The 14,465-nt window shown below is 32.7% G+C and overlaps 2 protein-coding genes across 2 annotated transcripts; one reads left to right on the top strand and one right to left on the bottom strand.

The window, feature by feature from the left end:
• Window positions 1-3,872: 3,872 nt before the first annotated feature.
• Window positions 3,873-7,076, top strand: LOC134264851 (uncharacterized). The gene is made up of 6 exons (XM_062747119.1): window positions 3,873-3,969; window positions 4,830-4,967; window positions 5,130-5,267; window positions 6,067-6,210; window positions 6,659-6,770; window positions 6,865-7,076. The coding sequence occupies exons 3-6, from the start codon at window positions 5,246-5,248 to the stop codon at window positions 6,989-6,991; spliced, it is 405 nt and encodes a 134-aa protein (XP_062603103.1). The 5' UTR covers window positions 3,873-3,969; window positions 4,830-4,967; window positions 5,130-5,245; the 3' UTR covers window positions 6,992-7,076.
• Window positions 7,077-7,611: 535 nt separating this feature from the next.
• Window positions 7,612-13,786, bottom strand: LOC134264841 (lupus La protein homolog; the record flags this gene model as incomplete). The annotated part of the gene is made up of 12 exons (XM_062747112.1): window positions 7,612-7,985; window positions 8,360-8,450; window positions 9,823-9,935; window positions 10,246-10,363; window positions 10,729-10,872; window positions 11,235-11,268; window positions 11,455-11,526; window positions 11,742-11,842; window positions 12,471-12,578; window positions 12,787-12,888; window positions 13,086-13,192; window positions 13,717-13,786. Coding segments are annotated over 11 exons (1,059 nt in total), but the record flags the coding sequence as incomplete, so codon positions are not given.
• Between the last annotated feature and the right edge of the window lie 679 nt (window positions 13,787-14,465).

Raw genomic sequence — 14,465 nt, 5'->3', positions numbered from 1 at the left:
TACCTTTGCATGTGTGTCTGTCTGTCCGTGTGTCTGTCAGTGTCAAATTTCCAAAGTTTCAAAGTTTCTCAGCAAATACTCATCCCAGATGCTTGAAATTTTAATACAATCTTCTCTGAGGCATGCCATACAATGGGATACAATTTTTTTTCAAATAAAAATTCCAAATTCCTGTTTGTCTGTGGGTGTGTCCATTTCATACATAACAAATTATCTCACAGTTTTCTCATCAACTATTCATAGCATATTATTGAAATTTCAGTACACTCTTTGTCGAGGCATGCCATATGGTGGCATAATTTTGATTTGAATATGATGTCAACTTCCTGTTTGTCTGTCTGTTTGATACATAACAAATTTTCGTCTCAGTTTTCTCAGCAACTACTCATCACAGATGCTTGAAATTTTAGTGCACTCTTTGAGATGAGACGTGCTATACAGTAGGATTCATTTTGATGTGAATCTGATGTCAACTTCATATTTTTCTGTGCATTTCCTCATAATTGAAGTTGTGTATATTAACATGATATTGTTTATTCACATCAGAGTGGGGTATTACTAGTGAGCATTGACTCACAGATTTCTTATGTTAATTACATATTTGGTATTAAAGTAGAGCAGACACATCAAGTTTAGAAAAGTAAAAAATAATTATATATACATTGTAATACATCAATACTGTTGGTATATAAAGGGTTATTTTCACCATGTGTTATTTTTGCCTTTTCACACTTACAAAAACTTTTGTCCCAGTTATATTTCACCAAGTCATAAATTTTGTTAAAGAAATTAAAAATATTTTGTATTTTGTGAATTTGCCCTGTTTTACATTCACAAAAATGGGGATGGCGAAAGGGGTGGAAATAAAATGGGAGAGAAAATTTTTCATGTATATTGTATAGATATTAGGGGGAAGAGTCTCTGTAAGTGTTAAGTGTTGTTAATTATAATATTGTAAATATTTTATTTGAATTTAAAATGAAATTCAGATGAATATTGTTTAGATATTTAAGCTAGGTACATGTAGCTGTAATTTGCAAAGTGAAGTGTGATTTCTTCCTTTTTAAAAATGCATATCAATTAATTGAAAATGCTAATAAATTTTTAGAATTTGATGAGTTATTTTTGTTGATGTTTTTGTTTGTCAACTTACCTGAGCCGAAGGCTCAAGTGAAGTTTTCAATTTCTAATTGAAATTTTTCAATTGTCTGTCGTTGTTGCAATCTAGAGGTACTGTGAGCAATGAGCTTATTGAGGTTCATGCCAGAGGTCAAATTTGGAACAACTCTAGACTTATTCATTTAAACAAATATACAATGAATTTGCAGGCGACGATTTGATTGGTTGATAGAATTTGAACTCTGGCGTGACCTTCAATGGCAGGGGATGACAAATCCCATTGCCCGACGCCCGGGGCTAGTGAATTTTAGGGATGGGCAAGTGAAATTTTATCAACCACTTGCCCGTGGGCAAGTGACTTAATCAATTATGAAAAATAAAATCAATATGTATGCCAATATTCAACTCAGTATTTGTCTTTCTCTTTTTTGAAATATTTATAAAATTCAGTATAAGTTAATGGTAGGGCAGGCAAAAATTCAGGTGGGGCAAGTAAATTTTGACCATGTACTTGCCCTTGGGCAAGTGCCTTAAAAATCTATTTGTCAGTCCCTGTATGGGATGCTGTTAGATATTAATGAAGTGAGTATGCGAGGGGATCTAACATCTAATGTTAATTAGATTGTCGTTGTTGTTGTTGGCATTGGCATCATTGTCGGTAAGTTTTCACATGTTCATCTTCTTCTCAAGAACCAGATTTGCCACAAAGTATCCTTGGGTGAAGAAGGTTCAAGTTAGTTCAAATTAGGTGCCTTTCCATCCTCCATGAGGAGATAATAATGTAATAGCAAGTAATAATGGTATTGAAAAATCCTCTAAAGAACGAATGGGACAGGAAAGAAACTCATGTGGATTCATTGTAAGGTAGTGATTCATAAAATATTTCAGCTCATGTTCATTAAGAGTTCAAAATTTGAAGAGATTAGAGTTAAGATATTCTAAAATTTTGTAATGGCAGAAATGGTGGATGTGTAGTATAAATGATGGAATAAGAGCAACTAGTGAGCTAGATGTAGTCAATTTCAATTTAACTCAAGTATTCAAGATTATGAACTTAAAACATACAGACTGGGATGAAACTTTCAAAATAAAGTAAAATTTGTAAATAAAAAAAAAAGAAATCATAGTGTTTAGGTTCTTATATATATACAAAGTTGAAATTTAAGTTAAGTGAAAATGAATGGAAAAAAACCCTTTATAAATAGAAACAAAAATACTGAAAAATTTCATGAGGTTCTAGAGTTTCACATTTACAAATATGTTATTCCCCTTTGGGGGGTCAACCGACGTAAGGCACTGTTTTCCCTCTATAACCTAACCGACTTTATGGGACAGTATAATGGGAATTAAATTGGTATGATCATGACATTCATGTTAATTATGTTTTTCATATTGCCCCAAACTCTGGCAATACGGGCACAGATGGTAATTGACCGATATAGTTTGGTTAAAAATATTAAAAGGTACCGGGTAACTTGCAAAGGACAGAGTGGGGAAAAATGAGTGTTAAGCCAACAACGGATGGGAGATAACTCTTAGGAATGTGAAATTAGTAGAATCGGTTTAAATAGAGTAGTAAGTGTGTAAAAGCTTGTTAGAAAGGATTGGTAGAGCTGTAAACAGGTAAAAAAAAATATAAATGCAGTAATATATTTTATATTGTATTTTAATAAAATGTGTACTATTAATACATTAAAGCTGCTGGGTGTGGTTGCTAGCCCATTAAATGTGTTGATATTTCTGACTTGGTGATTAAAAATAAAACAGGAGGGGTTTATTTTTATCGGGATCGAAATACCAAAATATTGGTGCCTATTTATAGATTATTAAAATATTACACTACAGATCATAAAGAAGAATGTAAGCATTAAATGTATAAATGCAAGCCTATTAAATTCTAATGATTAAAATTCAACAAATTAAGAAAGATGATATGGTAGTGAGGTATTCTGAATGTTTATATTGCTATGACGTCATATAGCATTAGTTTAGACCACGCAGGGGTGAGGGGAAGATTCAAGATGTCAAACAAATATTTCATTTATTTTTACATATTTATGTTTGGATTGTATGTTGAAGAGTGATGTTGTAGGGAGGATAAAATAATGAAAATAAAAACTAAGGGTTTAAAAGAGCATTTTATAAATAAAGGAGGGGGTATTACATATATCTAGTATCACTCACTGAAAATACAGAAAAACGTGATTCAAATATTCAAAATGAATTTGGAATTAATTGAAGGGGATTGTAGGCATTTAATAATTGTCTATGTAGATCTAGAGTAGCTGGAGTATGAAGGCATTGGAGTGTACATATATATGTTATGAGGAGGCACTGCCCGTCCCCCTCCCCCTTCCACCAAGATACAGTGCTATAGTGTTAGAAAATACATTTGGAGATTGTAAAAAAAAAAATTATGAACTAACCTTTTCATCCATAATTTTAAATGTAGAAAAATCAGTTGGAAAGGTCAATGGATTTAAAAGGTACTCAAAACAGGAAGTTTGGGTCCATAGAAAGGGGTCCCAAATTAACCCTTAAACACAACGTCATTGGATATAATTAGTGTACTAGTGAAAAGAAGCTAATAATAGACCGTGGTCCATTTTTATTATTTGGTATAAAACAGCTAATAATGTACCGCAAGGGACTGTGCGGTCTAAAGTCTGTCTTTATGAGTGTTATATGCATGCAAATAATACTAATAAGTTTGTTATAGTATCAGCTAATAAGTATCGGATCGGGTGGACAAACAGTGTCCGCAGGATTGTAATGGCAATCAATGTCATATCGAGGACGGGCATTGCTACAGCTGCAAAGATGGCTGGACGGGAAATAAATGTCAATCACGTAAGGCATTTAAATACCTAGATAAAATTACTGTTTTTTTTAATTGGAAGGGGGGAGGGCTTACAATCTACAACGTCACAAGCCACTGTTGTTTGAGCTCATTCCTTTACCTCACATTTGAATTTCTTTGAATTTTGTCAACACACTTTTTTTCGTACAATTTTGATGTGATCCAATTTTAATCAGTAAAACTTTACTACATAATCAGTACACATGTGACTCTTTTGTAATGTTTTTTTTTAACAAAAGGTGTTGCCGTTGTTACATATAGTTTACTTCAAGTCCACTTCACCAAAAATTCAGATTAAAAAAAACGCTAAAACACATAGAGTTTCAGTCTGAGTTGAATTCAGTCTGGAACTAAAATACATAAATCCAGGTATCGGTTGTGCCAGCATCGTCTCAAGCCACGGTCCAGAGTCCGCATACAGCTCTCTCCAGAATGGGAGAGGATCGTACATTTTGGCCGTGGTTTGCGACGACGTGGTGCCAGCTACTGATGAATAAATGGAAATCTTTCAAACTACTGTCCCCTTGTCCAGTATTTTGATCTGTTACAACTTTTTTCACATGTACATATTACTGTAATGTAAAACTTTAAAAGAATGTCTCTGACAATTAAAAACCATCAGAGCTACGTCTAAATCAGAGACTTTTTTACTCTTCTTGTTTAAGTTCAAATATTGTGGCTTTGTCTTTGAAGAAGTCAGCAAATAAATGGGGGGAAACTATACTGTTCCTAATGGAATGATTTTGAATAATTTCAAAAGATTCCACATAAATTGATCGCAGATCGATCTATCTATACAATCGTTTACTCTTTTTATTTCTTGTTGCCATGTTACACATGTACAATGCAGCGTGTCCCTTTGGGAAATACGGATCTGGTTGTGATGAGAGTTGTATAGGACACTGTCTGAGAAATGCCACGTGTAACCCATTCACCGGTCTGTGTGAGGAGGGGTGTGCCCCGGGATGGAGAGAACCTTGTAATATACGTAAGTTTAACATCTTTAAAAAGTTGCACGATAATCAAACGCCTACTATTTTCATAGTTTAAATTTTAAAGAGGATAGGGTTACGAGATCCAATAAAACTTATTTGCAAGTTTCTTCCAGATAAAACCGTTGCACTAAAAGTGTTTTATTTTACATTTGAAGCCTGTGCCCCAGAATTGTACGGTGAAAACTGCTCTAAACCCTGTAGTAAGAATTGCTTGAATGGTAAATGTAATGCTAAAGATGGTACGTGCAGCAGCGGTTGTAAGTCAGGATACATGAATAGCATGTGTAACCAAGGTAAGCTCGCATGAACAAAACTGTAACCAGGGTAATCTCGCCTGTAGAGGACGGGTAAACAAGGTAAGCGCGCCTGTTGAGAACATGTAACCAGGGTAAGCTCGTCTGTAGAGAGCGATAAACAAGGTAAACTTGCCTAAAGAGAACATGTAACCAGGGTGAGCTTGCCTGTAGAGAACGTGTGACCAAGGTAAGCTTGCATAAACATGAACTAGGGTGAGCTTGCTTGAATAGAACATGTAACCAAGATAAGCTTACCTGTAGAGAACGTGTAACCAGGGTGAGCTTGCCAGAATAGAACATGTAACCAAGGTAAGCTTGTCTGTAGAGAACCTGTTACCAGGGTAAGCTCTCCTGTAGAGAACCTGTAACCAGGGTGAGCTCTCCTGTAGAGAACCTGTAACCAGGGTAAGCTTGCCGGAATAGAACATGTTAAACTGCCAAACCATTTATAAATTCATTATCTTGGCTTGCAAACGCATAATTTTTTACTTTGACTAGGTTAAAATAGAATTCATGTGAAAAAAGTAGACTGTTGAGGGGAGGGGGTATTGCTATTGTTCCCCACAGAGGTTTCCACAAAGAATTTACAGAATAACAACAATTACATGCATGTTGTTCTGCATGCAACATATTAAGAAAGTGAAACATTTAACAAAATTTGCTCAGAACAATAGACTAACTGAATGCATGTGCAATAATTGTTCGTGTTTGAAAGCAAATTTGTGCTTTATGAAAACTTGAATGAATTTTAAGCATGAGTCCAATTAAATAATTTGATTTTGACTGTTTGTTCTAGTTTGTTCTTCTGGGTTTTATGGAAGAGATTGTTTACAAAACTGCAGTGGACATTGCTACGGAAATAAAACATGTGACCCAGTAGATGGTACCTGTAAAATTTGTGCAGAGGAATACATTGGGAAGAAATGTGACAAATTAAAAAGTAATTGGAAAACTTTTCAAAAAAAAAAAATCTTCATTTATGCAGCTCACGTAATTGCAAGTTGATTTTTATATTACATATAATAGGAAGAAATTCATTCAAAATTGACATCTCATTCCAAACTTATCAAAACGAAATATAGGAATAAAATTCATCAAATATATAGAGGTATGTACAAATTCTGTACAGAAGCATGCTTTCTTAAGAAAAGACCAAAAGCAAAACGCAATTGTATTGTTTGTAGTGAACTTGTCTATAAAGCATTTCGGTCAAGATCCTAAAATGGGGTAAAAATAACAGTGATCGATCTCAAGAAGTCTACAAGCAATAGAATATTGAACGGTGCATAAAATACTGACCTATAAACTACAACTTGTCAAATATTATAGAAAACATAGTTAACGATTTATTCATCCCAGTCTTAATGTCATCATTTTTTTTGTTATAGAAAGAGAACATCGACTGCGGAATTCAGACCATGTACCCCTGGCTGTGATAGTGGGTGTTCCTACATCAGTTATAGCACTAGTAGCCATAGCTGTCACATGCACTTGTTACAGGTAATACACGTAAAATTCTTAACTTAGCAGATCAATCAATTATTTTATTTCAGCTGTACTTAATAATTATATTTTGTTTATTTTTATAACACAGACGAAGATCACTCAAGAGTCTTGAGAATTCGCAGGCCACAAGGAGTGACGAAAACTTGAAAGAGTCCGAGTTTACAGATGACTCACATCAGTACGAGACATTAAATTTTTCTCAAAAGCATATATAACATTCATCTTTAAGATCATCACAAGTTACAATATTTTCGTTAAGTTTTAAAGATGTAGTGCTTTCAGAAAATATATATCAATACAAATAAAGTACATGTTCAATTAAAAAACTAAAAGGAATCATAATGTATCACTTCACAATGTATTTTTTGTTATCACAATAACCTTAACCCTACGTAATAACTAACGAGAGTAAAGGTAACGGTTTTTATACAAGGAAGAAATGACTATGCCATTTCTATTTGTTATTTTTAAAGTGACACGATGTACATGTACTTTATATAAATTTTACTTAATGCAAATGTATGTAGATACGAATGTTGTACACTACTTAAGTTCTCACTTGGTTTGTATGTAAGTTGATATTTATGCTGTACTGAATTTTACATATAGTATACTCTGAGTCGTTTTAATTCCACGGTGTCAAAATTTCAAGATATCTCAAAAAGTACTGATTGCGATGGTTTTAATTTCACGAAGCAAGAAATCAATTCAAATCTAAGCATTTCAACATTTTTAAAAATCAATAAAACCATTCACGGTGGAATTAATTTCCTGGAAAAATGATAAATCCAAACATAGTGAAATAAAAACCATCATGATTATTTGCCAATTTACAGTATATGTATGTATTAAACTATAAAAGCATGTTGTCTACTTTATGTGTCAATTAAAAACTGACAACAGAACTTTTCTGGTTGTAAAAATCAGGATGGCTGTAGAAAGAAATAGAACACTTGGTTTGCCTCTTAGGTAAATGTATTTGTCCTCCATGACGAGAACTGAAAATGACATAAAATGCTTCTGTACAACACTCTAAACATGGCCGACAGCTGGAGCCATAAATAAAATCAGAGTTTTCTTATGATGTACATCTACACAAGAGCACAACAAGCGTCCTGTTATGTTCCAAACTGCTCACTTTTTATTTCTGTTAAATGTGTCTAAAAGTCTGCAGTTCATACAGTAAAGTCCCATATCAGCACCACTACTCTGAAAATTGAGAAATAGCAATACATTAGTTAAAGATAAATATTATCACTCTTGCTAAATCTTACCACTAAACTGAATGTGCACATTTCTATAAGATGAACTTTGCATAAATTACTTTTAATTAATCTTCTTCAAGAACTTTAACATAGAGAAGCACATGGAAGTCAATTTGAAAAATCTATGACTTGCATTTGTTTTAATTTTAAATTTAAATATGCTAAAATTAGATCCCATTTCTAGTGCTTTTTTTCCCAAAACATCAGTTCAAATATCATTAAAATATCAATTCAATTAGAAATTTACAATATTTCTTGAATGTAGCTAAAAATATAGATTTGAGTGAATAGTCATTTGCTGCAGTTGATCATACATACCTCAATCCCCGGCGTCATCATCTTCCTCTCCGTCACTGTCTCCCTCTTCCTCCCTTCCCCCATCTCCACCAGTGTTCCTCTTCTTCTTGTCCTGTTAAACAAAGAATAGTTTCATTTGTGCATTACAAAAGATACTTTTATCCACAGTCTCCTCTAATTTTACATTTGCCTACTTTTCCATTAGAGCCTTAAAATACGGGATAAATAAAGTTGAATGTGATTATGACGTCATAATAGATCTAGCACCAAAAAGTTAGTCTAAATATATTTACTAAATCTTGAACTTAAGGGTCCTCCACACCATGTGACTTGTGACGTATATAGAGAAAAAATAATTTTACTTCTGGTTTATCTAGTTTTATGGATGAACGATTTGGCCTAGCACCGTTTGTAAACAATGAACACATGGTATGGTCTTGGAATGAGCGATGGACAAAGATGTGCGTTTTTTTTAAATAAAAGAACAACAGACGTCTTGGATTATGTTACATAATAATTTGGAAATAACAGATACCTGGTATGACGAGAAACGTTTAGGTTATATATACTTTCAGGCTAATCAACCGAGTCTGTTTTCACTTTGATAGTTGAAATTTCGGCACACTAATTTGTGCGTTTCAATAATACATTATCTCATTGTGTGTTTATAAATACTGATAAAATAGTGTTTGTTTCAAGTTTTCCTCTCTTATATCTGTCCAGTTCAGTGGCCAGTAATTACTAAATATAGTATGGTGACGTATGCGGAGACTAGCCAAAGTTTTTGAGTCCCGAGCAACAGGAAAGATAACTCCAAAAAGGAACTTTGATACCAAAGATTTTGAAAATTTTTTTCTACATCATTGCATTTAATTTTAATTCAATTTTAAGATGTAATCTAATTTATTAATGTTTCTTCTCTACAAAAGGAGTCCTTATTGATTTATCTCGAGATGTATTTTAGACAAAATGAGTTTTATCTACTTTTTATAAATAAAATAAATTTCTGTAAAAAATATGTTGATCAATAAAATTAAGTTTTTATGATTATTCTGTGAGCTTAAAGTTAAACAAAAGGGTAAAACAAAATTTGTTGTGCTAGGTATGAAAACGCCTTGGGAAAAAATTCTTGAAACAAATAAAATAATTATTTTAAAAAATCAGAATAAATTACATTTTAATCCCTGGATAGTTTTTAAAGCTTGATATGCTTGTTAAAAGTAATGCTTAATAATACGAGAACATAAGCTGTGGGTGTGTGGAGGACCCTTAATTCATGATCACAGAGAAAAAATGTCGAACTTGGGCATTACAAAACCTTTTATCAAGGAAGTCCTCTGATTTTAAAACTGCAAAATTCTTGCAACAAGTTCATTCAATATAACACTAAGATGATATGATCTAGTACTGATCAATTCTAAATGCCTCTTCCACTGGTATTTTATCATTCTCTCAGAACAGAAACCCGACTTGTATACACTTACCCTGGGTCCCCCGTAGCCTTTCCCGTGTCTCCTTTTCCTGTTTGCCTTAAAGCGATTGATACTGTCCGCTCTTTCTTTAAAAATTTTCCTCCAATGATCCATTTCTTCATCTCCTAAAATTGTCATTTAATTTTTTCACATGAAACTTTTTAGTGGGCAATTGACCTATTTTACATTACATCTGTTAAGAAGGTAAACTTGCTGATCTTGCACAAAGTCCTTAGAACAAAATTCCTCCACTATGTTGCGGGGTTTTCTGAATTTTATCTTTTCATATTTATATATTTTGGTTAGCTACTTGTCTGCTAAAATATTAATGGTTGTAAAAATTGTACATCTGTAATCAATGAGAATATCATTTGTTGTTACATATTCACACTAACAATTACATAGAATTTTCTGCAAGCTGTATAAGAACAGTACCTTCCAGAATTCTCCCTTCTAAAACAAGGTTTGAAATCTCAAGTTTGCCATCGTGGTCTGCCATTGCTTTCTCTAGTGTTGTTTTTGCAGTGTTGGCTTCTGTAAATCTGACCCAGGCCTAGACAAAAAAAGTTTTATGATACACAGTACTGCATACAGGTAATGAAAAGGGAGAAGAAGTTCCAAAACAAGTTTTTTTTTTATAAAAATTATCTTTGTAAACTGGCTGTACTGATACGTACAAGTTTAAGATTTGAAATAAAAAATTGCTTGAAATGAAATGGCATGTTTAAATGCCTTTCAATGTTTTTTCAAAGTCCCTTATCATAAATGGACTACATGTATTACCATCAGTAATATTCAAGATGAAGTGTTGGATCTAGCTTTTGTGGTAGATGTACACTATATTTTACAAAGTAAACACACAACAATGTCCATATATTTTATACTCTTCTATTTTCTCTTATAGACTATGATGAGTACCTGGTTGTCGCCTTTCTCAAAGTCTACCCAGGCAACAGGTGTGTAGTCTGTGAAGTAAGTTTTGATATCCTCCCTGGTCAGTTCCTCCCCGGTAATACCTGTCAGGTGTAACACGGCACCAGGTGTGATAGAACCAGCTAGTTTCTGTCAAGTTTGTAAAAAATGCTTTAGTTTTCAAATGACAGAATAGAGATATTTATATCTAAGAAATAAAGTTCACATTTTTGTGAATGTTGAAGGATAATTTCCACATTTGAGAAATATTGCATGAAATATAAAACTGAGGCATTTTATATATTTCAAACAACGTTTTGAGACCAAATCGGCTGGACAAAGGTCATTCCTGAACTTTGATTGGAAAGGATGGAGGATAATTTTTTTTTCTTATTTTAGACTAATAAATTTGGTATCATTTAGAAAACCAAAAACAAAAATATTTTTCGGAGAATAATTTCAGATAAAAAAATGATATGGGACAGAGTGTTAGTTGGAAAAAAAACGCTAACCTTTGTTTCTTCTTCCTCCCTTCTCTGTTGATCTCTGAAAAAATATTAAATTATTGTTAAAATTTATTAACATATCATTTGTCCTGCAAGCGATGATCTATTGGATCAGTTTAAATATCACTAAAAACTTTTATGTCAATTAAGAAAATTGCTTTTAATCAATATGAATGCAAAAACTTTTCAGAGATGTTTTCATAAATATAATAAGAAATATGCTTACTCTTTCTTTTTACGTAACTGTTCCAATTTTTTCTGCTTTTTCTCATCCTCTCGTTTTTGAAAATATTCTTGTCTAAAATTATAGAGGCACAACAATCAGGCATGAAATATTTCAAGAAAAACTATATGATAAATCTGTGGAAAATTCTTTTATCCTTCACTTATCTTAAATATTCTTAAATCCAGGATTCAAAAACATTTTCACATAAATGTTAAGGCAAGACAGACAATTTTCTGACAATGCTGCAAAAAAAAAACACACTACAGTTGGAGAACCTTATAACTTACTTTGACTTTTTGATAAGGACTGCATCTTCATACTTAGATTCAGGTTCTGCTAGGAACTTCTCTGTATCCTCTTTTTTATGAAATGTGATAAAAACCGATCCCTGTAAATCAGTACAATATCATTAAATCAAACAAATTAATCAGTAAAAATATACTGTTTACAACATACAGGTATACTCCAGGGAGATGTCAAATCTTCCATCCTATAATCCCTGTTTTATCAAATGATAAAAAAATTGTTTAATCTAAAGGAACTTTTACAAAAGTTAACATTAAACTAAAGGCACTGTGATTACTGAGCTCACAAAATAATACCCCTGACTGCCATGTAAAATGGTTGTGGTATGGACAGGATGACAGACACACCGTCTCTTTTTAAGCCTCAGTGGGGGTGTAACAATAATTTTATCACTCTAAAAATTATGCTCTCACTTTTTATACATATGAAGGTGTTGATTATCTCGTACAATTTTAATACTGTATACAGGGAAATTTTCGCCCCCATGTTATTTTCGCCCCTTTTGCCCTTATCTCATTCGGGCGAATTTAAAACGGGGCGAATTCAAAAAATTAAGTATAATTTCTTAAACAAAACTATGATTGGGCGAATTTAAAATGGAGCAAATTTGTTTTACAGTGTAAAAGGGCGAAAATAACACGGGGCGAAAATAACCCTATATACAGTATATTGATATTAATATATTAATAAATATATAAACCTAAACCAACTTTAAATTTCTTCTCCTGGTCTCTTCTCATGTATACTGTATCCACTGGTGCTATCTTCTCAAAGTAAGCAATTAATGTGTCCAGTGACACATTCAATGGAAAGCCTTTCTGTAATGAGATTTGCATCACAGATAATTTCAAACTCTGAAGTTTACACATAAACATATTAAAACAAACTTGTACATTGTATGATTTGTATTTCATATGGCAGTTAACATCACATCAATATTATATTCTACATAACTTTTGATGCTAATTACTAGTAACCTTTAATTAACAAGTGATATAATAGGTAGAATCGGATACTGGTACATACAACATAAGCAGATCTGTCGTTAAAATCGTTCCTTCTTTCCTCTGTGTTCTCTGGTATAGGAATGTCAGGATTACGACGGATGAACACATTGTCCTTGCTAACCTGAAATGGAGCCAAAAAAGTCTACCTTATTTCATTGATTTGCACAAGAATTTTACAAACAACTGTAAATTAAGTAACATATTTATTTGCAAGAGGTATAATTTTCAAGCTGTGAGGAAAAATTGGGAATGTGGTGATTTGTTTCACAGCAAGAAATACATTTAAGATAATGGTTACTGGTAAAATTTCTTCATTACCTGAATAAGTCCTGAGTCAGATTTCCTCAATGCTGTGGCGATGATTTTGTGATTGGTGGTAAGTTGTTTCAGTCGATTGAATTTTGTCATTGTGGCTAAAGATACCCCTAATATTCGTCAAGGAAACTAACATCTCTACTCTATTTAATGATTCATATGAACTGACATATTCCAATGTAGGCCTTTCAAAATGTGCCAGTACCCTATTCTTTTACTCACACTAAATCATAATTCTTCTGATCCAAATATTCATTGGAGAACAATTTTACAACATATTTAAGTAAAATTTGCTCATGTTGCTACCATCGGGAACCTCTTATTTTTGAAGAAGTACCACCTGTTTCTATATAATCCTTCTGAAAGCCTTGCTGATGATGTATGTCCTTTACTGTATCTAAATGTCTAACTATGATTCAATAGTACTTGCTATCCTTTCAATTTAAATATATGTAAACCTATTCAATAGGAATACTAATCTGTGTTCTAAAATTTTGCACTTTTTTCTCAATTGATATATAAGATATTTATCAAATCCTTCTTATGTATAGCAATTGTTTTCAAGATTTTGTTTTCTTGGTTTAAATATTTAACTACTATCCTAAAGAATTATTTGTTAAGTTAAAAAGGATACACCCATCTTCTAATTTCATCTCATCCTGAAGAAATTTGTCCCTAGGTAGATTTATATCTCCAAAGTAGTACTTGAAAAAAAAACAACAAGTGTATATGATTGTCAGAAACCTCAGTAGTATTTTATTGAGTTCAGAGTTAACAATATTATAAAACCCTTCGCTTTTGCTATTATATAATATGCATAAATAAAAATGATTGACTCTAGAGATCTCAGCAACATATGTTATACTACAGCTCAATCAAGAATATGATGTAAAATCACATATTTTCGTGGGGTCAAATTTTCGTGGTTTGAGTAAAAACTCTTGGTTGGTTGGGATTTGAATTCGTGGACAAGAATTGGTAAGTAGTTATCAGGGCTCGACATTAACTTTTTTTCCTACTTGTCCATTCGGACAAGTCACCAAGATATATACTTGTCCGAACTTCAACTTCACTTGTCCGAAAATTTTTCAATGAATATCTTGTTATGTCAATTACTTAAAAAATTAAAAAATTAAAAGTGCTTGATTTACAAGTGTTGTTATTGATAAATAAGACAAACACATATAAAACAAAATCTTATCTAGATTTCCTGTCCTGACAACAGCATAAATGTTCGCAAGTGAATCTGTAAAATCAATCAAGTATGTTTTAAACTCACAAACGTCATAAGATCCACGCCATGCAATAGTATGGCTGCAATCAATGAACATCGATCCCGATCAAGTGTGAACTTACATAGCGATTCATATCGGGATCGAAATT

This window comes from Saccostrea cucullata, unplaced genomic scaffold, assembly GCF_032062105.1.
Source record: "Saccostrea cucullata isolate Sc308-1 unplaced genomic scaffold, CSIRO_AGI_Scuc_v1 ctg19928, whole genome shotgun sequence".
Lineage (NCBI taxonomy): Eukaryota > Metazoa > Mollusca > Bivalvia > Ostreida > Ostreidae > Saccostrea > Saccostrea cuccullata.
Note: the sequence above shows the minus strand (reverse complement) of the source record. Positions and strands in the feature narration are given on the sequence as shown.

Coding starts and splice junctions, on each gene's coding strand:
- LOC134264851 (XM_062747119.1), top strand. CDS start 5,246: ATGAATAGCATGTGTAACCAAG. Junction 5,268..6,066: donor GAATAGCATGTGTAACCAAG/GTAAGCTCGCAT, acceptor TGTTTGTTCTAG/TTTGTTCTTCTGGGTTTTAT. Junction 6,211..6,658: donor GAAATGTGACAAATTAAAAA/GTAATTGGAAAA, acceptor TTTTTGTTATAG/AAAGAGAACATCGACTGCGG.